Genomic DNA, 24089 nt, shown 5'->3' with positions numbered 1-24089 from the left:
TTTTGATTCTCGCCGCCAATCAGCGACGCCGGCGAAATCGCGGTTTCTTCAATTTCTTGTTTACTCGCCTCGACGCGATCGGCGTTGCACGTACATCTCGCCTCAAAACGGATCGTGTCGCTCACAGGTGACAGGGGGGAGAGAAGGAGAGAGAGGGGCGGGGGGGGGGTGGGTTTGTTTTGCTGCCTAATGCCGCGTTAGTTCGCCACGACGCGCGGCACCCGTTCGCCTCGTCAGACGAACTGCGCTGCCCTTGCGGTTCGGCCGCCCCGCGCCGCTCTTATTGGCATAAAAAAAAAGCGCTCCAAGATGCCCATGGTGCTGCGATCCAGGAGGTCCGTCCGCCCCGGCGAGGCGAGCGAGGTCGAGTCACTGGACGCGACGCCGGCGAGACGGAGACGGTCGACGCGCCCGCACGCCAGCACTACGTACGAGGTGGGTATTCCATTACTCAGCCTTTCCGCCTCCTCTTCCTCCACTGCCGAAAAGTTCACCGTCGAGCCACGTCGCTGGCTCGCTAGCGTGCCACACACACACACACACACACACACACAGGCGGCGGCGGGGGGAGGAGGACCACCGAAGAGACGCTTGTATGAGAGCCCGACTGACCGTTACCTGCGGCCCAGTTACCGCGCGACGCCACTCCGAAGAGCCTCACCTTTGTTTAGCTCGTTAGCATAACGGTTAGAGAGCTGCTGCGCCTAGCCTCGACTTGTTACCTAGCACGTCCCCGCAGTATGGTGAGTTGTCCTTTCACGCTGGCGGGTTTCTTCGTATAGAATATACTGACATTGTCCCCTTCTATTCTCTTTTTGTGGTGCTTTTGCCACAGGGAGGGTTTAGATACACGCTGTGTCCCGAAAGTGTCGCGCGCGCGCGTGTGTGCGTGCGTGTGTGTGTGTGTCCAGAACTATTGCTTTGTCACAACGCTGCCTGCTCTTTAACAACTGCGAGATTAACCGCTGTGGTCCCGTCAGGAGTCCGACGAGTCCGACTCCGAGAGTGTCCGGGGCCCAGAGATGGAGAGAGCGCAGAGTCCCCCGGACGAGCTGGAGGAGGAAGCTGCTGCCGCCGAGGAGGAGGCAGATGTGACGTTAGGCTGACATTCATCTGTCTCTCACTGGACATTCAAACACACGCACACGCACCTCTCGCTGTCACATGTTGCTTTGTGTTGGCAGGGAAAGCAGAGGCGATCTAGGACGCATGGGTGCGGCTAGCTTTCATTTATACAGTACGCAACTGTGGTGAGAGAAAAGTGTGTGCGTGTGCGCGTGTGTGTGTGGCTGGCAGCAGCAAGTATAATCCTCACCAGGAAATATCATGGGAAATATTGGCAGGCGAGTGCGGAAGCGTTTGCCTTCCTTGCTGTAGAGCTATATAGCAGATTGATATACTAGGGTTACTTGAACAAGACAGTTCAATCTGTGCTGGAGTTTTTTTAAGGCCCCTTGGCAAAATGAAAACGGGAGTTGTATACTGGCTAATATTAAGTTTTAATCACTATCACATAATGCGATGTTTAAAGGTCCTGCATGCAGCAGTAGCATTAAACATTACCCCGGTATGTCAAAATAAAGGTCCTGCATGCAGCAGTAGCATCAAACATTACCCCGGTATGTCAAAATAAAGGTCCTGCATGCAGCAGTAGCATCAAACATTACCCCGGTATGTCAAAATAAAAGTCCTGCATGCAGCAGTAGCACCAGAAATTACACCGGTATGTCAAAATAAAGGTCCTGCATGCAGCAGTAGCATCAAACATTACCCCGGTATGTCAAAATAAAGGTCCTGCATGAAGCAGTAGCATCAAAAAATTAAACCGGTATGTCAAAATAATGGTCCTGCATGCAGCAGTAGCATCAAAAATTACACCGGTATGTTAAAATAAAGGTCCTGCATGCAGCAGTAGCATCAAAAATTACACTGGTATGTCAAAATAAAGGTCCTGCATGCAGCAGTAGCATTCAACATTACACATAATATAAAAGATCAGAATATTTTTTCTGTAGCCTTCCCTAGATCTGTGCCTCAGCACAATCCTGTGTCTGAGCTCTGCAGGCAGTTCCTTCAGCCTCACGGTTCGGTTTTTGCCCTGATATATATGCATCGTCGGCGGTGAGACTTTTCATTGACGGGGGTGTGACTTTTCCAGATCATGTTCAATCAATCTGAATTAAACTGAGTTGCACTGAGACGAGGTAGATCAAAGGTGATGGCACCTGGGATGAATTTGAAGAGTCATCATAGCAATACTTACGTGAATGTTATATTTCAGTTTTTTCCTTTTAATAAGTCCACAGAAAGTTGATAATTCCGTTTTTGCCTCAACATGGTGCGGTATTTGGTGTAGATTAATGAGGATTTAACATAACAAAATGTGGAAAAAGTGAAAGACTCTGCCAACGTAATTGCTGTCATTGCTGCATCTGTGACTTGTGTCGGCCTGCCCTGTAATAAATCAGTCAGGCTCTGTGTTAATAAATTGCCAGTTTCAAAAGCATATGTCATAAACTGCCCTAATAAAAGGTGAAGTTCATAACAATTGACAGATCATTTGAAATTTGCTCACTACAGATATATTTGTGTCCGTGTACAAGTTGGTGGATAATTAACTAGACATCTTCAGTACATAAAATGCCACGATATGTTACTGGTAACCCAAAACAATGGTTAACATACATAGCTTGTTGCACCACATTGCTTTTTTTTTTTTTTTTTTTTTTTTTTTTTACAAATGCCCCACTCAGTGAACATCATGGTTACAGGTCAAATTTGAGGTGTAATATGTAATATGTGTAGTGTGTTTATACTGTTAATTAGAATATATATTCGCTGATATTCATAATTGTTCAATTGTTGATATTGCTAACTGCCAAAAGAAAACTATCTGCCTGTATCAGTTGGACATATAAGGCCTTTTTCTCAGCAGACATTTTTTTTTTACAGTTTTTAATGATAACATTAGAGGTGGCTAAGTCCCACTGAACCATGACAGTGTAATTTCAGTAACATTTCCTACTGTGACATGTCAAAATGTCTTGCAGGGAACACATCTACGTAGTTAGACAGTGAGACAATAAAGCAAACACTGTTTGGGGGAAAAAAGTTTCCTTTTCCTGCCAAGAAACACGATTGGCAAGATTACAATAAGTTTTGTGGTCAGTAGACTGGCCCACGTCCTGATGTCTGGTTTGTAACACTGAAATATGGTCATCATCATGGACAGGGCAAATTACAATCTTTAGCTGCCATCATAATGTCGAGTTACATGACATTGTAACCACGGTAACAATAATGTCACATTCATATTGACATCTGCGTGTTAAACAGCCTGTGGTTGGGTGAACCAGTCAGGAGACCTCATTTGAATGGGTGTGGCTATTCTAGCTCTTGCAGTGCTACGAAAGCATCTCAGGGTCATTAACAGATGTGTTTTGTTGTAAACCAGCACCAAGGCCGAGTTAAAGGAATGGACTACATCAAGTTAGGATTTATTCGGGGTTTTTTTTGTTTTTTTTTAATGTAGAATAGATGTTTTATACAACTAAAGGTATTGTGATGAGGCTTTTCAGAGTCCCTGGGTTATAACTTGTTTGCATATGCTGTGAGATGTGCTATAGACACATGTTGATTTATCCAACAAAAGATTCATTTTAACGAGGTTCTGTCTCCCTCAGGATCTCAAACATTGCAGTGTTTTGCTGAACCGTCTGCAGGCGGACGACAAGGCTGCAAGGAAAGAGCTTGACGAGAAAGAAGACATGAACCGCAAGGGTGGGAAGCCCGTCTCTCGGATTCCGACCTTCTTTAAACGACCTTCCGGTGCAAGCCAGAGCACGGAGCTGCCTGTTCCCAAAAAAGATACCCCCGTCCAAGCATCTGAGCCTCAAGACGATGCTGGATGTGGAAGTGTGGAGGCTTCAAAGGCCAAACCGCCCGATGTCAGAGACATGGCGCTCCCCGTGCCATCAGTCCGAGTCCCCAAAATCGGCCTTGAAGCCCCATCTTTATTCAGCAGTCCCGAAAAAGCTGCCACAACGGCTCATAGCTCCCAAATTGCTGCACCCAAGAGCTGGGGTTTGTCTGGATCTGTTCAGAATCCTCTCTTAACCGCAAGCCCCAGGCCTGCCATCAGACCAGAACAAGGGTCAGAGCAGCATTTGCCAGAGGAAGACGAGAGCAAAACCTCAGAAGTAGAAGCTGACACCGTACCAGATGTCCCTGTACGTCACCTTTTACCTTTTGCCTCCCTCAGCCAAAAGCCACAGGAAGACACCGCAGAGAAGTCCGATGTCGAGGTTGAAGAGAAGATCACCCCCACTGCCTCTGAAGACTCCAACAAGTCCGAGTCTGCAGAGGGTTCTCACACAACCGAGGTCGGCCAAGTGGACGTCATCATGGACGAAGAAGCACCGTGGGAAAAGGAGCCAATGAACATACTTGAATTAAAGGACAGTAGATCTTCATCCGATGCAGAAAGCGAGGAGAGTTTGGCAGATGAAAAGTCTGAGGTCCACGATTTCGAAGAGGTGAAGGAACATCATGAAGCACACATCGTCCAGTCGGAGTTTTCCGAAGTTGCAGAGGAAAGGCCCGAGATGGACGAATCCACCACTCCTGTAGCAGCAGGGACGCCTGCTGATGTTGGATCAACCAAGTCCACGAAGGTGAGTTTATGTTGCTGACTGTACTTGCTAGATAGATTTCAATGATTTCTGTCAGGCTGTAGTCTCAACAGACTTTAAGTCTGTAGTCAGGTCAGGACATTGTCTGGAGTTGCCCTTTCCCACATGGAGCGCACAACCAGAGATGTCAGGTGTGTTCTCGTCTTCTGGAAATACTCATACATTTGGTTCATGCGAGTGATGGGGCCTGGGTAGACCCATGCAGGAGGCAGGATACAAATGTCATAGACACTCCCCACTCGCCTACTGCAAATTCTCCGGACAATGACCGGCTCTATTTACACATGAGCTCAGTCAGACATCACACAGACTTTGCACTGGAGAGCTGGCAGTTTAAAGTCCATTAAATCTCAAGATCAACTCATTTGGACAGTAGCATTCACACACACACACACACACACACACACACACACACACACACACAGCTTCTCTGGGCCATGTCTGGAAAAGCTCAGGGTTGCGGCGCAATGTGTGAAAGCAGATTCAGTCACATGTAAAGGAATTTAACCACACCCTGCCCCCAGTAATAGCTGTGGCATGTATCACAATCCCAAGATGTTTTCCAGTCTCTTCTCAGAGCTGTGATTATAACTTAACCAATAACCAATTTGTCCATTAGTAAAATAAAAAAAGTAAAAAGTAACTTCTGTGATTTTGCAGAGCTCAGGATGCTCCGGTTTTGTCTTCCTCTGCATCCTGCCCACCACCTTGCTGCTTCTCGGGGGGTTCGGTCAACATGTCTGGCACTACGGGCTTCCCTCGTCCGTGGCCCAGCTCACGGCTCAGCTGGAGCTGCACTGGCTAGAAGGCTTTGGCTTAGTCCCAGAGCCTTGTAGCACTGATTGTCGGTAAGAAATATCAACAAAGTGTCAACCTTTCCGACGTATTTTGGCCTGTGGAGTAAGTATAAATGATGTGACTACCCTCTCCCCCGGTTCAGAGTGCATCTGGTGGAGAGCATCCCTGTGGGTCTCTACCCATCTTCTCCCTCGTCCAGACGAAGCATCGCCGACAGCTGGCTGCATCTGCTGGACAGGGCCAACAGCTCCGTCCACATTGCTGCTTTCTACTTCACGCTACGAGGCGGCGATTTGGAGAACTCTGACGCTCAGGTCAGTTCAGTGGCATGCCCCAGTCTCATCACATAATATAGAACTTTATTTCTAGTGATTGTAATGACTCCATTTGTGTTTGTGTGTGTGTTTTGCAAGGGACGAAAGGTCTTTGAGCACCTGAAACAACTTGAATCTAAAGGTGTGAAACTCCAGATTGCTGTCAACAGCCCCCAGAAATCAACCCAAGACACATCAGAGCTGGCTGCAACAGGTACAGCATCGTTTGACAATGGCCCTGTTTAGACCTGGCATTAATATCCTGCTCAGGTGATCAGATCACACCTTGACAGCTCACTCTCTCTCTCTCTCTCACACACACACACACACACACACACACACACACACACACACACACACACACACACACACACACAAAACTGTCCTGTCTGTCATAGTCAGACTGGCTAAAAACATCATCATTTGGTCAGTGCGAACTTAAATGATGTTCGTGTTAATTTGCATATGGAGCAGGGAAGGGAGATGTGATAACACGTGGAAACTTCCAAACCGTCCACATCAATGGCGACAGATGTTAAAGCCAGACATGGACAGGTCAACATGTATCACTGAGACTCTGAGAATTAAATGTACCTGATGCAGCCTTAGAGAACTCCTTTCTTGTTTAGAGGATGAGCATCTTTTATTAGCCCATACTGATGCAGTTGCTAGTAGAAGGGGATGTTGCGGCACAGTTTGCACTTAAACCAAGATGAAGAAGTGTGAATGTTGCTCAACGAGTTCGAAGCTCTCTGGATGTGATCACTTGCAGGTGCAGAAGTCCGAGAAGTGGACCTCCAAGCTGTGACTGGAGGCATCGTCCACACCAAGCTGTGGGTTGTGGATCAGAAGCACTTCTACCTGGGCAGTGCCAACATGGACTGGCGCTCACTTAGTCAGGTAACGCCCAAAGATCTATTCACATTAATGTGGGCGAGTCTGTCGTCATTGTATTCGGTGTTTACCCCACACGACCTTTTGCGTTAGAAAGACCTGAATCACTGTCCACTTACAGATCACATTACTGTCCAGTGGATTTGTAGAGCTAATGGCAGTCGGGGCTCTAAAAGAGCAGAGAGGCATTTTTATTTGGACTCTGTTGAAAGACCCAACTGAAGCTCAGTGACCACAGTGAGACAGCAGATTTCAGATTAGCCTCAGACTGACGGTGCACTTCTCTGTATTAGACTCTCCAGAAGGCTGCACAATTGATCATGTCATTAGGCCGTGTCAGCTTTGCAGTGCCTGCTTGTTACTGACGTGCACATTGAAAAGCGAGTTATATCAACACAGTAGATTATTTGCATTTTAAAGCCGCTGATTGTGAAGTGAAAGCACATTTTTGTCAAGTTCAAATCCTTAAACGCTATCGAACCGTTTTTGTTCCGAATGATAGATGAATGGATGTGATGCCTTTTCCTGATCTTTATATTGAGTCAAATAAACTGGATTAGCGTTTGTATCTTAGCAGCATAATCCTGCTGCTTCCAGATCAGACAGGCCACCGATGCTCCCCTCACTCACTCACACAGTACTAGTTGTGGCAGGATGAATACGTTTGTCGATGTGTGTTGAACCAAGGTGAAGGAGGTGGGTCTGTCGGTGGAGGACTGCAGCTGCCTGGCCCAGGATGCCTCTCGGATCTTCGGGGTGTACTGGAGCGTCGGTGGTGCGCACAATGGATCCCTGCCCCCCTACTGGCCCGCTCGCCTCTCTGCCCTGTCCAGCTCCCAGAATCCTCTGCGCCTGAAGTTCAATGGAGTACCTGCTCAAGTCTACCTGTCTGTAAGTTAACACCAAGGATCAGCTTCCTTTGAGAGGAGGATCTGTTTGATTATTGTGTTTGGTTCTGATATTACCATCTTCAGACAGACGTTATCGTCCAAACCAAACTCTGTGTCTGAATTTGTTTGGTTTGTAATTTATACTGGAATTAAATGTGTTGTGTCTTGTGGAATAATGTTATGATAACAATGTTTAGCTCATCATGTGACATGAATTAATGGTTAATCAATTTTGAGTAATATTATGGGTTAATGACAACATGGTTTTAAAGTTAAATGAAAACCCTATTTAATTTTTAGGGAATTTATTCTGACACAGTTGTGTCAGAAATATTTACATTCTGATATTATCAACTCGTAACAGTGAGCACTGTCTGCAGCACTGCTGACATACAAGATCATCTGTAGATGTTGTCACACTGACGGCTCCAAAATGATTTCTTCATCCTGAAAACCCAAATAAACCCAATGAATATGTCTCCAGTACTAGATAGTTTTTACCACTGTTATCTTTGCTTGCTGTGATAGCAGAGTGTTTTGTTTTCTGATCAGGCTGTGTCGGCTGTGCCTGCCTTTCCTCCGGATCTTTCTGTTTGTTTTAGCTTTTTGAAAACTGAATCCATCTTGACCTTGACCTCTGAGTTCTCCTTGTGCGTCAGCGTGCTACTTGAGCATCTTCATTACTCTAAGCAAAGACATGTTAGACATGTGAAGGGGTTGTAAAAGACTCCTGATCCTCTCTCCCTCTCTGCTCCCACAATCCTCTGCATCTGTTTCCTGCAGAGTGCCCCTCCACAAATCTCAGCCCGCGGCCGCACTGACGATCTCTCCACCATCTTGTCCGTCATCGGCGACGCCCAGAAGTTTGTCTACATCTCCGTCATGGACTACCTTCCTCTGTCACAGTTCACAGAGCCGCTCAGGTACCCACACGCGGCAAACTAGTATTTGCCACTGCAATGGTAAAAAGTCCTGTACATTAACATTAGTAATACCTGCTTCAGGACATGGAGACATTGTACATAATGTTCACAGTCTTGATCTCCAGTGTTGACGCTGTGCTCTGGTCTCCTGCTCTCAGGTTCTGGCCCGCCATCGACACGACCCTGCGCGCTGCCGCCTGCACCAGAGGGGTGCAGGTCCGACTCCTGGTCAGCTGCTGGGAGCACTCGCCTGCCGCCATGTTCACCTTCCTGCAGTCGCTGCTGGTGCTCAACAGGCCTCCGCTGAAGTGTGACATCGACATAGTACGTTTGGAGATTTGACAATTTATTCCTCGACAGTGCTCTCAGCAGAACGATGGTGGATCCTGACCTCCTGTTCTCTTTATTTTTGTGACTTTGCAGAAAATCTTTACGGTGCCCTCAACCGCGGAGCAGAGGAAGATCCCGTTTGCCCGAGTCAATCACGCCAAGTACATGGTCACAGACAGGGTGGTCTATATAGGTGGGTTATTAGCTCTGACCCTTCAAACATTATTAATATCCACTGTGACGGATTCAGAGGGGGAATATAACCAAGAATATTATTCACACAATATTTCACACATTTTGTACAGTTGTTTTAAATTATAAAAAGGTTGAAATGTTGTTACCATTTATTTATTTTTCAATTATAGACAGACTTGTTTTCCTAAGATAGATGAAGTAGTTATCGGCAAACCAATGCAGTGATAAAAATCCTTTTACACGCTGTTCGTGAGTACGACAAGAGCTGTTTCACGCTCCCACAGTGACTGACGAGCGTCTGTCTCCACAGGGACGTCCAACTGGTCAGAGAACTACTTCAGTCAAACTGCCGGTGTGGGCCTGGTTGTGAACCAGACGGGCTCAGACGTGGGGGAAGGCCAGCAGACTCTGCAGAGCCAGGCAGAGGAGCTCTTCCTCCGAGACTGGACGTCCCAGTACACCAGTGCCCTCTCTGTCGACAGCCTGGACGTATGCCCCCGTGGCCGACACTGATCCATGAGGCACACTGCGTTGTGGCTGAGCAATCCGCTTGCTCCTGGCGCTTTTTTTTTTTTTTTTTTACTGGCGCAGAAAGTAACTTGCTAAACTGTGTGAAGGAACACAGTCCTTTGTATTGCTGTTCCCTGCCTGCCTGCCTTCTTCTGTATATAACTGCGATTTTTATATTTAGTTTCAGAACGTGTTATTTTTTTAAACTCTTAATGATTTGCTTATTTTCTTACATGGGCTGAGGCATAAGGATACTGGCTTTGTACAATTTGTGTTATGCCTGGAGCATTTTGTATAGTTTCCTCAAAGAGGGTCGGTTCCCAGCTTTAACAATCTCACGCAGGAAATTAAAGATTTCCAAAGAGGTGCAAACACCACGGCCATGTTTACGCTGCTGAAGCTGTTAGCTGTTAATATCGGTCCATCCGTACACAATTCTTGTAAATACTGGCAATTTTAAGTGATGGCTGTGCTCAAGGAAGAAATCTCAATTGAACGTTTGCCACTGTGGACAGAAAATAATAATGTTTGCTTTGATTTGTGATTGAAGTGTTTTGTTCTGAGTTTGAACCAGTTCCCCTGTGTGGAATCTATTTTACTGTATCGATAGTTGCTGTTTCTGCATCTTGGAGCGCTTCATTACCAGGGTGAAGACAAACGCAGGGACCTCCTGGCTCCGGAGGGAACATCTCACTGAATGTTTCAGCACCAATAAAACCTGCTCCTCGGCTTCTTCATGCACTATGGAATGAATGCGGTGTAGTTGTTGATTGGTTGATGAAGGGACAGACATTGTTATAATTTGGTTCACCCATATGACCAATGCTTTTCTCATTTCTTAACCATATGATGTGTAGCTATTTTTTTCCACTTTATGCCTCATAAAATATTGTTCTGGATCCACAAAATGACAGTGGTGAATGGGATTTAATTTCTGCTATTCGCAAATTTACATTTTTAATGAAGAGTCTATGGCCTGTTGCAGCCCTGTCAGGCGTCAGGCACTGTAGCAAAACAGAGCGCTCTGAGCTTAATGTGGAAAACAGCATGCATACAGTATATGCTCACAATTACAAACCTATCATGCTAATGTTTAGGAGATATAGTTCACAAACTACATCTGAGGCCGATGAGAATTTTAAGAACATTTAGTGTCGATATCCTCAGAGCCACACCGCCAATGATTGGACAACCCCTTTGTTTTTCTGTCAACAATGACTAAATGTTTCTGTCCTTTCTCCGTGAGATACAAGAGACTGTTGGACACTTTCATGCTGTGTCACGGTCAAACCGACTCAAAAGACAAAACACCAAAAACAAAAGAAGCACTGGTGATCAAATAATTTCCAGTCTCTATCACTGTAGGTTTATTTTCACTCAATTTTACTATACCACTTCTCACAAAACATATCTTACAAACAAGTAAAAAAAAAACATCCATAACTTAGGTTAAATTTGAAGCATCATGTTTGGTGAGCAAAAAAAAATTCATGGTAGAATGACACGTCACTATATTTGTGACACCGCAGAGTAGTGTCACAAATATAGTGTAAGGAATGACGTGACTGTGTGCCGCAGCAGCAGACCTGCAAGATTCCACACTCACAAGCGTTGCTGGCTTCCATTCATCCCTCCAGCTCTGGTCCATGGGAGACGACAGACGGTGAATGGAGAGACTCGTCTCAGCGGGGGGGGCCAAACAGAAACAACCAGGAAAGGAGTTGTGTCTCATTCACAGTCGCTGACCAGTCCAGCCTTCTAAGTCCTTTTCCTATCCACGTGCAGACGGACTTGAAGTTGCACGAATGTTTCTCTGACCGAGAGAGGAGGAGGAGGAGGAGGAGGAGGGGGACTCCGCCTGCTCTCATTCCATGGAGAGCTGCACGCTGTCTGTCTGGCCTTGCTGCTGATCAAATTTTCTGGCTAAAAAGACAAAAAGAGTTCAAGTTGAAGACAGCAGAACAATTTGATTTACCCAGGATGACAACATAAACCACAGTGTGACCAAGAATCTAACATCATTAAACCACCCACCAAAAGTATTGGAAACACTTTTCATCAGTGATGATGTGTTTGTATGTGTGCTAAACATTTTGGATTTCCGTTGAGTCCTGTAGTAGGGAAAGGGTTTATAATAATAATAATAATAACAATAATAATTTTATTCATATAGCACCTTTTAGAAGCAGCTTCGCAAAGTGCTCTCACAAAAACATACAAATCAAAGACAATTAAAATCTGCATTCTAACAAAAACACGGTTTTCAGGTCACACATCTGTATATAAAAATTTAATTTAAAAAACATAAAAAGACGACATCACATAAAAGCAAGTCTATGGAAATGGGTTTTTAAAAGTGACTTAAAAGAAGGCCCAGACTCTGCCAGCCTCATCTCCTCGGGCAGACTGTTCCAAAGTCAAGGGGCCCTGATGGAGAAAGCTCGGAACAGCTAGTAAAGACCCACCTGAGGATCTGAGGCTGCGAGCCGGCTCGTAGGGGATCAGCATTTCATTCATGTAGCTTGGAGCAAGACCAAGCTGTGCTTTAAAAGAAGTCAGTAAAATCTTTAAATCAATTCTTAAATGGACGGGGAGCCAACGAAGTGAAGCTAAAACTGGGGTTAGGTGATGCCGTCTATTAAAACCAGGGAGAAGCCCAGCTGCTGAGTTTTGGACCAGTTGGAGGCGGGCAAGGGATTTTATGGTTGACACCAGAGAGGATGGAGCTGCAGCAGTCTAGGCGGGAGAAAATGAGGCTGTGGGTCAGTTTCACTAGGTCGGGGTGTGAGAGCATTGGTTGGATTTTTGAGATGATTTTGAATAGGCCGAGGTTTCTGGCAACAGGCTGGATCTTTTGTGCGAGAGGGCCGAGGCTGGCTGAGTTGAACGGAGTGGTGTTTGGTGGGTGGAAGACAATGATTTGTGATTTGGATGGATTTAGTTGGAGGTGGGTTTGATCTGGACAGGCCAAAACATCTGGATTGGACAATCAGGATTATGAGACTCTCCAGATCGACGCATCGTTGTTCTCCGGTCCGGGGCAGATGTGCACCGACACTCACCCAGAGAGTACATCTCCAGCTGCTGTCGCAGGCGGACCTTCTGCAGACTGTCGTAGAAGTTGGGCTCGGGGCTGCTGCCGGCGGTGGGAGGCAGAGTGAAGATGCGCATGATCTTCCTCTTGTTCCTTGATCGCACGTGAGGAAGAACAAAAAAAGAAGAGACACTCGGTACGTCGCATGAAGAGAAGAACGCCATTTTTTTGCTTTACGGCAGGTCACCCAGTGATTTATGTTCAAATTCGATCATAACACTAGGGTTAGGGTGATTTAGCCAATGCCGAAATTGACAACATACACTACAGATAAAATCTGAATGTCAAGTCACGTGATATGACACGCGCACTTGCCTGTTACCAGGAAACAACTTAGAAATGCACAAATTGTCAAAGCAGTACGGGGTGGATCCGAAATCTATGGGTTGGATCGCGGTATTTTTTTTAAAGAGAAGCCGCGAATGGGTGAACCACGAACCACGAACCGCACGCCTTTGCTTTGTCCCTCCGCCCGGCCGTGGGCTAAGTGAAAGAGCGAACCGTGCTTACTTCCTGGCGTACATCAGCAGCCCGAAGCTGACCAGGATGACCAGCAGGTAGACGTTGGTCGCCTCGTTCCAGGCCTCGTGCACCGAGTAGTCGATGGAATCGGGCTCGTTGCCCAGACCTCCGTGCGCGCCCATCGCGACACGAAGGGCCACGCGGAAAACTCTGTGGCTAACTAATGTAAACAAAAACAAAGAGAGATACACAGGACTAAATGGGCTTCTGCACTTCGCTAGTTCGTAGGTAAACACCGCGACGTCACTTCCGCGTCCGCGTTCTTCGTGTTTTGTTTCCCGTTTACAGGAAGGCACCGCCGTAGCAGGAACCGTCACCGCCCCCTAGTGTCCAAAAACATGAACTCGAACGTGAAGCACGCACCACACGAGGTTGTTTTTTTCAAGTTTGCACCCTTCCTCTTATTTAATTACATTGAATACCATTTCGTTTTCATCTATTGACACACAATATCCCGTAAGGTCATTCTTACCACCTTTTACTGCTCCTTCATCGAGTGTCATGACTTTTTCTATAACCTGCTGGTTCCAATCCACCAGAATGCAAAACAGAAACCGTCTGCAGCAGGCCAGTCAGTGTTCTCTAAATGAACTCCCTATCACAGCACCCCACTAACACATGCACCTATATACGCTGTATATTTAAGCCATCTCATTGATAATATAAACCTCACTGCCACAATGCACCTCATTTTAAGTTTTTATTGTAGCTATTTGCACTGAAAAGTTGCACTGATGCTGGCATCTCTATTTAATTTGAGCAGTTGTGAAGTGAGTGAACTCCCCTCGGTACCGAGGTTGAACCTCTTGCAGTCAACACTGTCAACAGATGATGGTGTGGAATAAAATATTTCTAAAAGAATAAGTTTGACCAACAGTCAGGGTTATTTTTCAAACCATGTTTAATCAACTCAATACCATTCGTTTTTCGGCAATTACATGGTACCTTATATACACAAGTAACTTTATTGCATCACACTGTGGCTTGTTTCTTTTTTTTTCTTTCAAAATTATCTCATTTTCCAAAATAGAGTTTTACTAATTCATTACTACAGAATACATAAAGCTGCTTTCAACATAATCGGTGTAATTAATAACTGTAAACACAAGACGAGAGACAGGAACCAAAGCTCAGTACACTTGAGAAGATGTCATGAGGGACAGCAGGCTGTTGGGCCGATAACTACAGTGGTTCATCGTGTTATAACCGAGACACTGCGGGAAAGGTTTTTCCTACAAGGTAGACCAAAGAAGACTTATACTGTCCGCAAATATGAAAATAGCATGATAGTTTCAACTTGCACCTCGAGCTATTTTTGAAGCGTCAGTGCTTGATCCAAACATTGTTGTAGATTGTACTAAGTTTAACGTTTTTAAATTAAGTCTTCTGAAAACTGAGCTATTGGCTAAATGTTTGGATGCAAATGCTTAAGAAACAAAAACCAAACCGGTCATATACAGCACAGACAGAAAAACTCCCAGTGAGACTTCAGCAATGCTTAAATGCTCGAGACTAACGATGGTGCTCAGATCATTCATGTACATGAATGTGGCTGCTCGAAGAAACACACAGCAAGAGTGCTTGTAGGAAACAAAAAAAACACACAAAGAGGACTTGATACGAGTTGAAAAGATTTCTGAGACGAAGACCGAAATCAAGTACAAAAATCAACTAAATGCATGAAAATAAGACTCAGATTTTTGTTAAGAATCGGTGACAATGAACTAAGTTTTTAAACTATGACGACCAATTAATTTAGTACTTTGTCATCACATATACACAAAGGAAGAAAAGAAAAAAGCTTAAATCAAACCGTCACCAAGGAAAAGCTGAAAGCGAGCAGTAAATATGCCGTTATTTATCATTTATTTACAATACAGGCAAGCTAAACAGGTGTAAGCAAATAATGATGCAAGTTTGTTAGTCACGGGACCGAACGCGGGAGGCTCGGTGCGGAGCGGCGGGTGAAACATGCGGCGTGTCAGTGCTCCCTCTGCGCCTTCAGAGTGAAAAGGAACCACAACACTCAGCGGGTAGAAAGACAGACCGGCTCGTCTCCTTTTCCACGTCACCAACCTCTTCGTCTCTGGCAACTTCGTTAGATTTGGAGTATTTCATTTTCTTTGTTCTTTTCCATCTCTCAGTTAGGATTCATCATTTTGGAGACGCCATGTATTAATGTGAGGATTTCAATCCCAAGATTTTGTGCTGTTGTTGTTGTGTGCACTTTAAATAACAGTAAATCTCCTGTTTTGTTCAATTTGACGAGGCAGCCGGTTAAACTCACGCTGCAGTCCAACAGAGTTTCACCAGGATGGAAACAGCTTTGTTGAACTTGGGGGAATATTTGTGGGCAGGTGGGTAATAACTATGGCCAATATTGCATAAAATAACGCAAAATAAACATGCACGATAATTTCACTTGTAACGTTTAGAAAAAGTAAATGTGCTGTCACCTTGTCATCGCAGCATTTGCACAAAAATGGCCGAACCCTGCTTCCGCTCGCCCGATCTGTCCTTCTGCCGGTGGTGGTGGGGGTGTTAGTAGCAGTGGATATACACAGGGTCAGCATCTATAAGCAGTTTTTATTGTAAACTCTATTAAGCAGAAATAAATAACCGTCATTAGTAGTGAACAGTTATGTGCGCCTGTGAGCTTCTAGGCTGTCGCAGCATCAGCACTGGCCATAGGCAGGTTCGACTGAGCTCAATATCTAATCAAAGCATTAGCAGTATTTTAGCATTATCACTGTAGCCACCTCAGTAGCGCTTGCAGCAGCTAGCGGTTATAGCACATAACACTAGTATAATCAAGCAGTATGTCAAGCTATGCTAAAGGCAACTAAAAGCTATTACTCGCGACATGACTTTTTTTTTTTTTTACAAAATGCAACATCAGCCTATTTAAAGCGAATGCGTGCAGTGAGCGGGGGATTAGCGCGGTCTCTTAGCTCTATGCTAGCGGCTGGGCATTGAGAGGGCAGGCGTGGAGGGAGCACTGATTGATTCACTGGTGTCACATCAGTATGTCCAGGTCACCGGCGCGGTCCTCCTCCTCTGTCACCCGTAGCGACAGCACCTCCTCGTTCAGAAACAGTCCGCTCAGACGCTCCTTGCGGGCCTGTCGCTGCTCTTTCAGCTGCCGCTTGCGCAGTGCTTTCTGCTGAAGCTTGCGCTGCTTTGAACGTTTCTGGAAAGAAAAAAAGGTGTGTGTGTGTGGGGGGGGGGATTAGTGAAGATACCCAGGTGAGGATCAAGGCGATCATGTGACTACCTCACATGCTCAGGGTGCGGTGAGGTGAAAGAAATTGCAGTAAAACAACACAAAGAGTAACAATGAAGACAACATGTATGTGGCAGAGCGGGAGCAGAAACAGTCAAGTCCAGGGGTTTAATTAAAACGATAGTGATAATTATCGGAAAAAAACTTTTCCTCGATAGAAATATAAGACAAGGTCGATACAACGGCTATAGAACTCGTTCCGTCCATGTTTGACGGACAACCCGAACAGCCAATGATGATAATAGCGCAGCACCGAACCAATCAAGTGGCTGGATTAGAGTTACAGCCGTGTCAAGTTAGGTTGACGCACACAGCACAGAGTGTAGGAGAAGCAGCCCACAGTAGCTCACTTGTTAATGTTTGGGCTACTGCCGTCGTGCACATCAGGCCGTCAGGAGTGGGAGGGAGGTAAAAGAGAGAATGACGACAGGAAATGTTAACTGACAGCGTTACGGAAGAAGACGTCCCGACGGACACGGGGCTCAAAAGACGAGGTCACTATTTAAAAGAAGCGTCCGAGGAATTCAGTAGTGTGAAGATATTATCTCTATTCAAAGTCCGACAAGGAGCAAAGCATCATGTGCGCTACAAAATGTGTTGAAAAGCACTTGTAGCGGATTCAGCAGTTGTACAAGTGCATTATACATTAGCAGTTGGATAATGTTCTTCAGTACATCTGTCATGTTCAACTTCTGTCAGAAAATAAATGATATTTAAACCAAAATTAACTTTGGTTGAAATATTATGATATCTTCACATCTCACAACCTTTAAGCTCGACAGAAATAGTTATTTGACTAAGACTTTTTCCAATATCGCCCAGGTCTATAAAGAAAACGTTCTCCTGGTGTTTTCTGAGTGAAGACGATGGAATGATCAAACACAATGACAGCACCAACTAGAAAGTATTATATATGCAGAGGTTTCTTACTTTAGAGTCTCTAATACGTTCTGCAGCACTGGAGAGGTTTCCATCGCTGTGGGCTCTGCTGATGTTAGCAACACTGCTTCCACTACAGGCCGAGGCAGTACCGCCTGCAACGAAAAAGAAATACGAACAGCGTTACAGCCAGAAAAAAAGGCAACCATGCTGCATGTTTAACCTGTGTGGGCTCCTCTGGCTGCAGCATCATTAGCTCCACTTAACCGCCCAGCCAGCCCGGGTTGCTTTTTACCTGCTACGGAGTTGGAGGCTGTGGAACAGGTGGAGGAGCTGGCCGAGCTGACCATGCTGGCATTACTGCTACTGGCTCCGCTGACGCCGCCGGTGCTGGCGCTGCTGTGGCTGCTCCTCTTCCAGCCCTCTCGGATGCTGCTGGCCCGCAGCCTGGGGCTATGCTCTCTGATGTAGCTGCGCACCTGATGACAACACACACAAACACAAATGCAAATCAATCTTCAGTACACTGGTTTACAGGGCGATGCATTAGCAGATAGCGCTTCTCTCCAAAACATAGCAAAAAGGACAAAGCAGGCTCCCAAAAGCTGAATCGAAGACATTTTGTTACCTCACATTAGTCTGTACATTCATATTGGACATACACTGAACAAAATTATAAACGCAAAACACTTTTGTTTTTGCCCCCATTTGTCATGAGCTGATCTCAAAGATCTAAGACTTTTTCTATGTACACAAAAGGCTTATTTCTCTCAAATATTGTTCACAAATCTGTGCACTTCTCCTTTGCTGAGATAATCCATCCACCTCACAGGGGTGGCACACCAAGATGCTGATTAGACAGCATGATTATTGCACAGGTGTGCCTTAGGCTGGCCACGATAAAATGCCACTCTAAAATGTGCACTTTTACTGTATTGGTGGGGTCAACTCTTTGCATAGAGTTGATCAGATTGTTGATCAGGCTGTTGATTGTGGCCTGTGGAATGTTGGCCCACTCCTCTTCAATGGCTGTGCGAAGTTGCTGGATATTGGCAGGACCTGGAACACGCTGTCGTATACGCCGATCCAGAGCATCCCAAACATGCTCAATGGGTGACATGTCCCGTGAGTATGCTGGCCGTGCAAGAACTGGGATGTTTTCAGCTTCCAGGAATTGTGTACAGATCCTTGCAACATGGGGCCGTGCATTATCATGCTGCAAGATGAGGTGATGGTCGTGGATGAATGGCACAACAATGGGCCTCAGGATCTCGTCACCGTATCTCTGTGCATTTGAAATGCCATCAATGAAATGCACCTGTGTTCGTAGTCCATAACATACGCCTGCCCATACCATAACCCCACCGCCACCATGGGCCACTCGATCCACAACGTTGACATCAGCAAACCGCTCATCCACACGACGCCATACACGCTGTCTGCCATCTGCCCTGTACAGTGAAAACCGGGATTCAGCCGTGAAGAGATCACCTCTCCAAAGTGCCAGACGCCATCGAATGTGAGCATTTGCCGGCTCAACTCGGTTATGACGATAAACTGCAGTCAGGTCGAGACCCCGATGAGGACGACGTGCATGCAGATGAGCTTCCCTGAGACGGTTTCTGACAGTTTGTGCAGAAATTCTTTGGTTATGCATTGTTGCAGCAGCTGTCCGGGTGGCTGGTCTCAGACGATCTTGGAGGTGAAGATGCTGGATATGGAGGTCCAGGGCTGGTGTGGTTACACTTGGTCTGCGGTTGTGAGGCCGATTGGATGTACTGCCAAATTCTCTGAAACGCCTTTTGCAGACGGCTTATGGTAGAGAAATGAACATTCAATTCACGGGCAACAGCTCTGGCAGACATGCCTGCAGTCAGCATGCCAATTGCACGCTCCCTCAAAACTTGCGACATCTGTGGGATTGTGCTGTGTGATAAAACTGCACATTTTTAGAGTGGCCTTTTATTGTGGCCAGCCTGAGGCACACCTGTGCAATAATCATGCTGTCTAATCAGCATCTTGATATGCCACACCTGTGAGGTGGATGGATTATCTCGTGCTCACTAACACAAATTTCGACAGATTTGTGAACAATATTCGAGAGAAATAAGCCTTTTATGTACATAGAAAAAGTCTTAGATCTTTGAGATCAGCTCATGAAAAATGGGGGCAAAAACGAAAGTGTTGCATTTATAATTTTGTTCAGTGTATGTGGACTAGCAAGTAATACATATTGAAACCCCAGAGTTTAATTTTTGTACTTTTCTGGCGCCATCTGGTGGTAAAGTTGCAAACCGCAACCAACTGAGAACCCATCAGAGGACACTTTATGTTGGAGCACCACTAATTCCAATTCAGGTTTCCCACAGCGATGGAAATTCAACGCGAATGGGACGTATTTTGGACTGATTTCTGCAACTGTATTTAATGCAGCATTCCATTATACCTCGGAACTCAGACCCCGGAAGTTGGGGTGGTGATTTTTTCCGACCTCCCGAGTCGCAGTGGAACCGGAACGCAGCAAAACTTGACGTAACAAACGTGCCGATTTACACGGAGGTCGGGTCCACCTCATGTTACTACATTTCACGCATTCAAAGTTAAGAAAAAACATCAGTTCTTTGTTGCAGGTGATTATACATATATGAACACACTATCATGGACAATTTATTAAATTTTCTGTCAATATTTTTTTCTAAATATTACACACTGTAGCTTTAAGTAGACCTGCTGATACTATAAACTCATAAACATCTCTATAATCATCTTTGTCAGTATTACAGGTAAATAAGTAGCTGTTGCGTTGTTTTAATTTAGTGACAGACTGCTCACAGTTTTTTTCTGCTGCATGATGTGACGTGTGAGCGAAAACCAGCTGTACAGTTGCTCCGTACTGTAATAGTGGTTTTTAGTACGCACCTGCTTCAGCTTCTCATCGGTGAGACAGTTTAGCTCGATGATGAACTCGCTGTCGGTGGGAGAGATCTGAGCACACGGGTCGATGATCTTGATGATGTCCAGCTGCTCCCTCAGGCCCATCTCTGTGCTCACCTTCCGACTCAGATACTCAATGTACTCCACCTGGAAGTAGCGACACACACACAGACCTTTGAGTTTTGCCGCTAGCAAAGAAGAACGCTAGAGTTTTTGGGATTTATCGTTGTGAATTGTGAACACTGCGGTAGCACAGAAAGGTGTGTCGGCTTTGTTTACTTGTTCATCGTTGGTCATGGCGCTCCAAGGTAGTTCGTCCAGGTTACGGTGAGGGTGGAGCTTCGGCTTCCTCTTGGTAAACAAACACGGGGAACTCGGAACGCTCGGGATGATGTCGGAGAGGACATCGCTGCCGCTGGCAATGTCACTTCCTGGCAACTGGGAGGAGAGCCGAGAGATGCGGAGAGATGTTTAAACAGGACCCCCAGTTACAGTTTGATTCAAATGAGAACAGTCACTTTAATATCCATATCAAAACATATAACACAACTATGTTCTACACCACATAAAAATCTGCAGGGGAAAATCACCAACCTGCCACTCAAACTCGCTGTCAGACCAGTCCCAGTAGGTGCTGATGGAGGAGGAGACGTCGCTGCAAACACTGCCCTCTGGAAACAAGTCTAGCGACGTCAGTTCTTGGTCATCCAGGAGGGAGTAACAGTCATCTTGATCCCCCACGGACACAGAGGAGAAGAGCTCCTCACTGCACTCTGAGCTGGCCACGCTCGTCCCACAGGAAGTGAGGTTCCATCTGCAAAGAAACAACAAGTGGATTTCAAAGTCAATGAGGGGCCTCACATACCCTGTGTGTGGGCTGTCAATCAGGCAGTGGATATATAGGCTTTAGGTCACATCTATAGTCGGATAGGAAATTTTTGAACTATGCCTAATGTCATTTTGTGACTTGTGACGATGAGATCTTTTCCTGAGACTATGTGTAGTATGAACAAGATATGGATGCACATTTCAAAGAGATTCAAACAACCGAATCTCGTAAAAAATTCTTCCAAATGTCAATAAAGTCTATCTTCACGGGGATATACAAATATATAGATGCAGGAGGCAATGCGTACATTACAAGAATCCACTGAAGATTTAGAACCAGGTTTTTAAGAGAATAACTTCTTTTTTTACTTTTTATAGGGGCATCCATTTGCAGTTCCATAATTATTATTTATAGTTTTGGGTTTTGTGGAAGCATGAATTCTTTATTTTATCTGATCAGAAAAATGTGTTATTACCGCCGTGACCGTGCAGTAGATTTTGGAGGTGCCCAATAAAAAAATACGTTAGGGCTGCCACAGCTGTAAACAAACGTATACATTGACATTCTTCTAAAGCATATTGAGGTGGACATCTACATCAGCTGCAGTGGCACATCCTGCGGCAGTTTGGGGTTGGTCCAGATTTGGAGCCATAGGATAATCTACCCTAGCCCTGTGTAGCCAGACTACTACTCAAATACATAGAAGTCCTCTCGGTTCATTTTTGATTTCCAAGAGGCTTTACCAATGGACGCAGACAAATCATGTGACGTCTGTTCAGTGATGTGTAAATGTCAACAGGCTAGAGCAGAGAGGAGATGTCTGTGGTGATTATTCCACAACGTCTGCGAACGAATTTGAAGAATCGGGTACTCTAAGTCAAATGCTCGTTCATCAGCAGCAGACTTGGTTGTTTACAAAAGTCCCTTCCGTCTGCGTCGTGATATAAACCCCACCCATTAATAGATAATCGTAGTTGAACAAGCAAGTTTTTTACCAGGGAGATCACTTCCCAATGGAGGGGATCCAGATCGTATTCTGGCAGAGCAAATCTGAATGAGCTCCCAGAATTCGCTTAGGTCCTGGGCTAACTCTACACTACTGTAAAGGTGAACATCTTTAGTTAGATTACAAAACAATGACAGTTTCTTACAGATATCTGTTGAAAGTATCATCTGAAAGTCAGATGACAGGTGAGGTGACGCGTGTATGGACACGCGAGCACACAAGCCCTACTTGCCTGTTGCTGTGGAAGCGGTGTAGGGGATCGGTTCTGTGACAAGACGAGAGCGCGAAGCCAAAGTCGCTGACATCCAGGGTTCCCACGTCACTGAGGTTGGCCCTTTGGGAGAGGAGAGGGAACGGCTCCTCCGGTGCCAAAAACTTCTCGTACAGTGAATCAGACATGCTTTTATGTACCTGTCACAGAAAAAGAGGGCAACGGTTGGACACAGAAAACAGGGCACCATTCAACACAGCTATAGTTTAAAAAAATATACAACAAAGCCCGATTAATACATCTTATACATTCTCAACAAAACAAAAAAGTATAAGTAAGTTCCACGGTGATTGTGTCCATTACCATGTTTACTTTTTCACATTAGGTTCAGTTTGTAGACATATTGATATATGCCAACTCTATATGACACAAGTAATGTTTCGAATTTATTTATAATAATAGTAATAATACATCAAATTTATAAAGCGCTTTTCCAGATGCTCTAAGAGGAATCTGTGGCTAGCAGACAGATGGCAACAAATATTACCTAGCTATGATTACCATACAACAAAAATATCAACAGGGAAAGGTCTTTCAAGTTCAACATCAATACATAAACTCTGTTAATAATAAAGTTGTCGTAAAAGTATCCTAATAGGTTTGAGATTAAAAAAACAAACATGTGAAGGGAAAGATTCAGGCAATAAACAGAAAATGCTTGTAGGTTTTTTTTTTTGAATTACGGGGTGAAGTTTTCATGTACTTATATACACTTATTTAAGAAATATTTGCAGAGATTGAACAAATCACTTTCACCAGCCACCCAGCTGGCTGGTGAAAGTGATTAGTGCCTAATATATAATTCTATAACTGATCCTTTTTGACCAGACTCCACATTCAGCAACCCAAGCATATTTTTCTGTAACACTTAAGAAAACTCTATTAGTAAGCAACATTGATTTCACAATCAAGGATCGAAAATATGACTGGGTATATAGTTCAATTTGAACATTGATGAATGGACTTCAATGGAAGTTTGTCATTGTTTACCTCTGAGTTATTGATCATGACAAGCGGGGAAATATGGTATCATAATGTTTCCAAGTGAAAAATGTATTTCAACAAAATATGAGCAAAGGGTAAATTGACAAATTTAGCTTTCCAGTCGTGATTGGGGCTGATCGCGTCTTTGGGTCATTGCTGCTGACACTAGTTCCTCTAGTGTAATATTGTCTTTTACCCCCGATGATAATAAATACGCTGTTCGAGTTGATGCTAATTGTTGACACAACCGTTTTTCTATAATCCACCTTGAGCATCCGCTTCCCAAAGCGGGACACTTGAAGAGAAGTCGGGAGTTGTTTTCTTACACGCAGCTGAGCGAGTGTCCTCGTAAGTTGGGCCACACTTTCCCTCCACGGTGTCGCCGTGTTCGGTGAGGGCAAGACGGGCTAGCCTGCGAAAAACACAACACGAGCTAACGTCGTTAGCTGGTTGCTAACGCTCCGGACGTCCGCGCCGCGCTTCGCCGGGCCACAGAGCGACGTCGCACTGCTCTTTTTCCCCCCGCACGAGAGCAAGTCTGAGCGGTCCGCGGACCCGGCGAGGTCGTCGTGGTCGAGAAGCTGCGTGTGTCGGAGGAAACCAACCTCTGGTCGTTCAGCGCGAGGCCATTGTTGCCACCTCCATTTGCAGATTCCCTTTCTTTCCCCGTCTCGACGAATCTCTCCGCTGTCACCGCGAGACTCTCGGGAGCGCGAGCGCGAGCGCGAGCGCGAGCGTCATG

General features: G+C 45.3%; 3 protein-coding genes across 6 annotated transcripts; 1 reads left to right on the top strand and 2 right to left on the bottom strand.

Annotated features, from left to right (window-relative positions):
• The first annotated feature begins 166 nt into the window (after positions 1-166).
• pld7 (phospholipase D family, member 7) lies at positions 167-10289 on the top strand. 2 transcript variants are annotated; one of them, XM_035649860.2, is made up of 12 exons: positions 167-435; positions 981-1097; positions 3684-4673; positions 5352-5539; positions 5632-5803; positions 5903-6017; positions 6576-6703; positions 7385-7588; positions 8371-8510; positions 8669-8834; positions 8934-9033; positions 9346-10289. In XM_035649860.2, exons 1-12 carry the CDS (start codon positions 310-312, stop codon positions 9546-9548), a joined length of 2649 nt encoding a protein of 882 aa, XP_035505753.2. In that variant the 5' UTR covers positions 167-309; the 3' UTR covers positions 9549-10289. The 2 variants fall into 2 exon arrangements, with proteins under 2 accessions (XP_035505753.2, XP_035505754.2); XM_035649861.2 differs by lacking the exon at positions 167-435 and adding an exon at positions 518-743.
• A 596-nt stretch (positions 10290-10885) lies between these two features.
• smim19 (small integral membrane protein 19) lies at positions 10886-13435 on the bottom strand. The gene is made up of 3 exons (XM_035649873.2): positions 13150-13435; positions 12608-12732; positions 10886-11468 (listed from the first exon to the last, which is right to left on the bottom strand). The coding sequence occupies exons 1-3, from the start codon at positions 13281-13283 to the stop codon at positions 11410-11412; spliced, it is 318 nt and encodes a 105-aa protein (XP_035505766.1). The 5' UTR covers positions 13284-13435; the 3' UTR covers positions 10886-11409.
• A 609-nt stretch (positions 13436-14044) lies between these two features.
• Positions 14045-24084, bottom strand: fam199x (family with sequence similarity 199, X-linked). Of its 3 annotated transcripts, none has more exons than XM_035649869.2 (8): positions 23953-24084; positions 22325-22503; positions 20852-21071; positions 20537-20695; positions 20243-20404; positions 17619-17802; positions 17375-17478; positions 14045-16351 (listed from the first exon to the last, which is right to left on the bottom strand). In XM_035649869.2, exons 2-8 carry the CDS (start codon positions 22489-22491, stop codon positions 16178-16180), a joined length of 1170 nt encoding a protein of 389 aa, XP_035505762.1. In that variant the 5' UTR covers positions 22492-22503; positions 23953-24084; the 3' UTR covers positions 14045-16177. The 3 variants fall into 3 exon arrangements, with proteins under 3 accessions (XP_035505762.1, XP_035505761.1, XP_035505763.1); XM_035649868.2 differs by lacking the exon at positions 23953-24084 and adding an exon at positions 23614-23932; XM_035649870.2 differs by lacking the exon at positions 23953-24084 and adding an exon at positions 23674-23932.
• Between the last annotated feature and the right edge of the window lie 5 nt (positions 24085-24089).

This window comes from Scophthalmus maximus, chromosome 9 (genome assembly GCF_022379125.1).
Source record: "Scophthalmus maximus strain ysfricsl-2021 chromosome 9, ASM2237912v1, whole genome shotgun sequence".
Taxonomy (NCBI): Eukaryota; Metazoa; Chordata; class Actinopteri; order Pleuronectiformes; family Scophthalmidae; genus Scophthalmus; species Scophthalmus maximus.
The sequence above is the reverse complement of the archived record's forward strand: the minus strand, read 5'-3'. Positions and strand labels throughout refer to the sequence as shown.

Coding starts and splice junctions, on each gene's coding strand:
- pld7 (XM_035649860.2), top strand. CDS start 310: ATGCCCATGGTGCTGCGATCCAGGAGGTCCGTCCGCCCCGGCGAGGCG. Junction 4,674..5,351: donor GATCAACCAAGTCCACGAAG/GTGAGTTTATGT, acceptor GTGATTTTGCAG/AGCTCAGGATGCTCCGGTTT. Junction 6,704..7,384: donor ACTGGCGCTCACTTAGTCAG/GTAACGCCCAAA, acceptor TGTTGAACCAAG/GTGAAGGAGGTGGGTCTGTC.
- smim19 (XM_035649873.2), bottom strand. CDS start 13,283: ATGGGCGCGCACGGAGGTCTGGGCAACGAGCCCGATTCCATCGACTAC. Junction 12,733..13,149: donor CTGCTGATGTACGCCAGGAA/GTAAGCACGGTT, acceptor CGTGCGATCAAG/GAACAAGAGGAAGATCATGC. Junction 11,469..12,607: donor GCTGGAGATGTACTCTCTGG/GTGAGTGTCGGT, acceptor TTGTCTTTTTAG/CCAGAAAATTTGATCAGCAG.
- fam199x (XM_035649868.2), bottom strand. Junction 21,072..22,324: donor CACCGCTTCCACAGCAACAG/GCAAGTAGGGCT, acceptor GTTTCTTTGCAG/ATGGAACCTCACTTCCTGTG. Junction 17,479..17,618: donor AGCCTCCAACTCCGTAGCAG/GTAAAAAGCAAC, acceptor TTTTCGTTGCAG/GCGGTACTGCCTCGGCCTGT.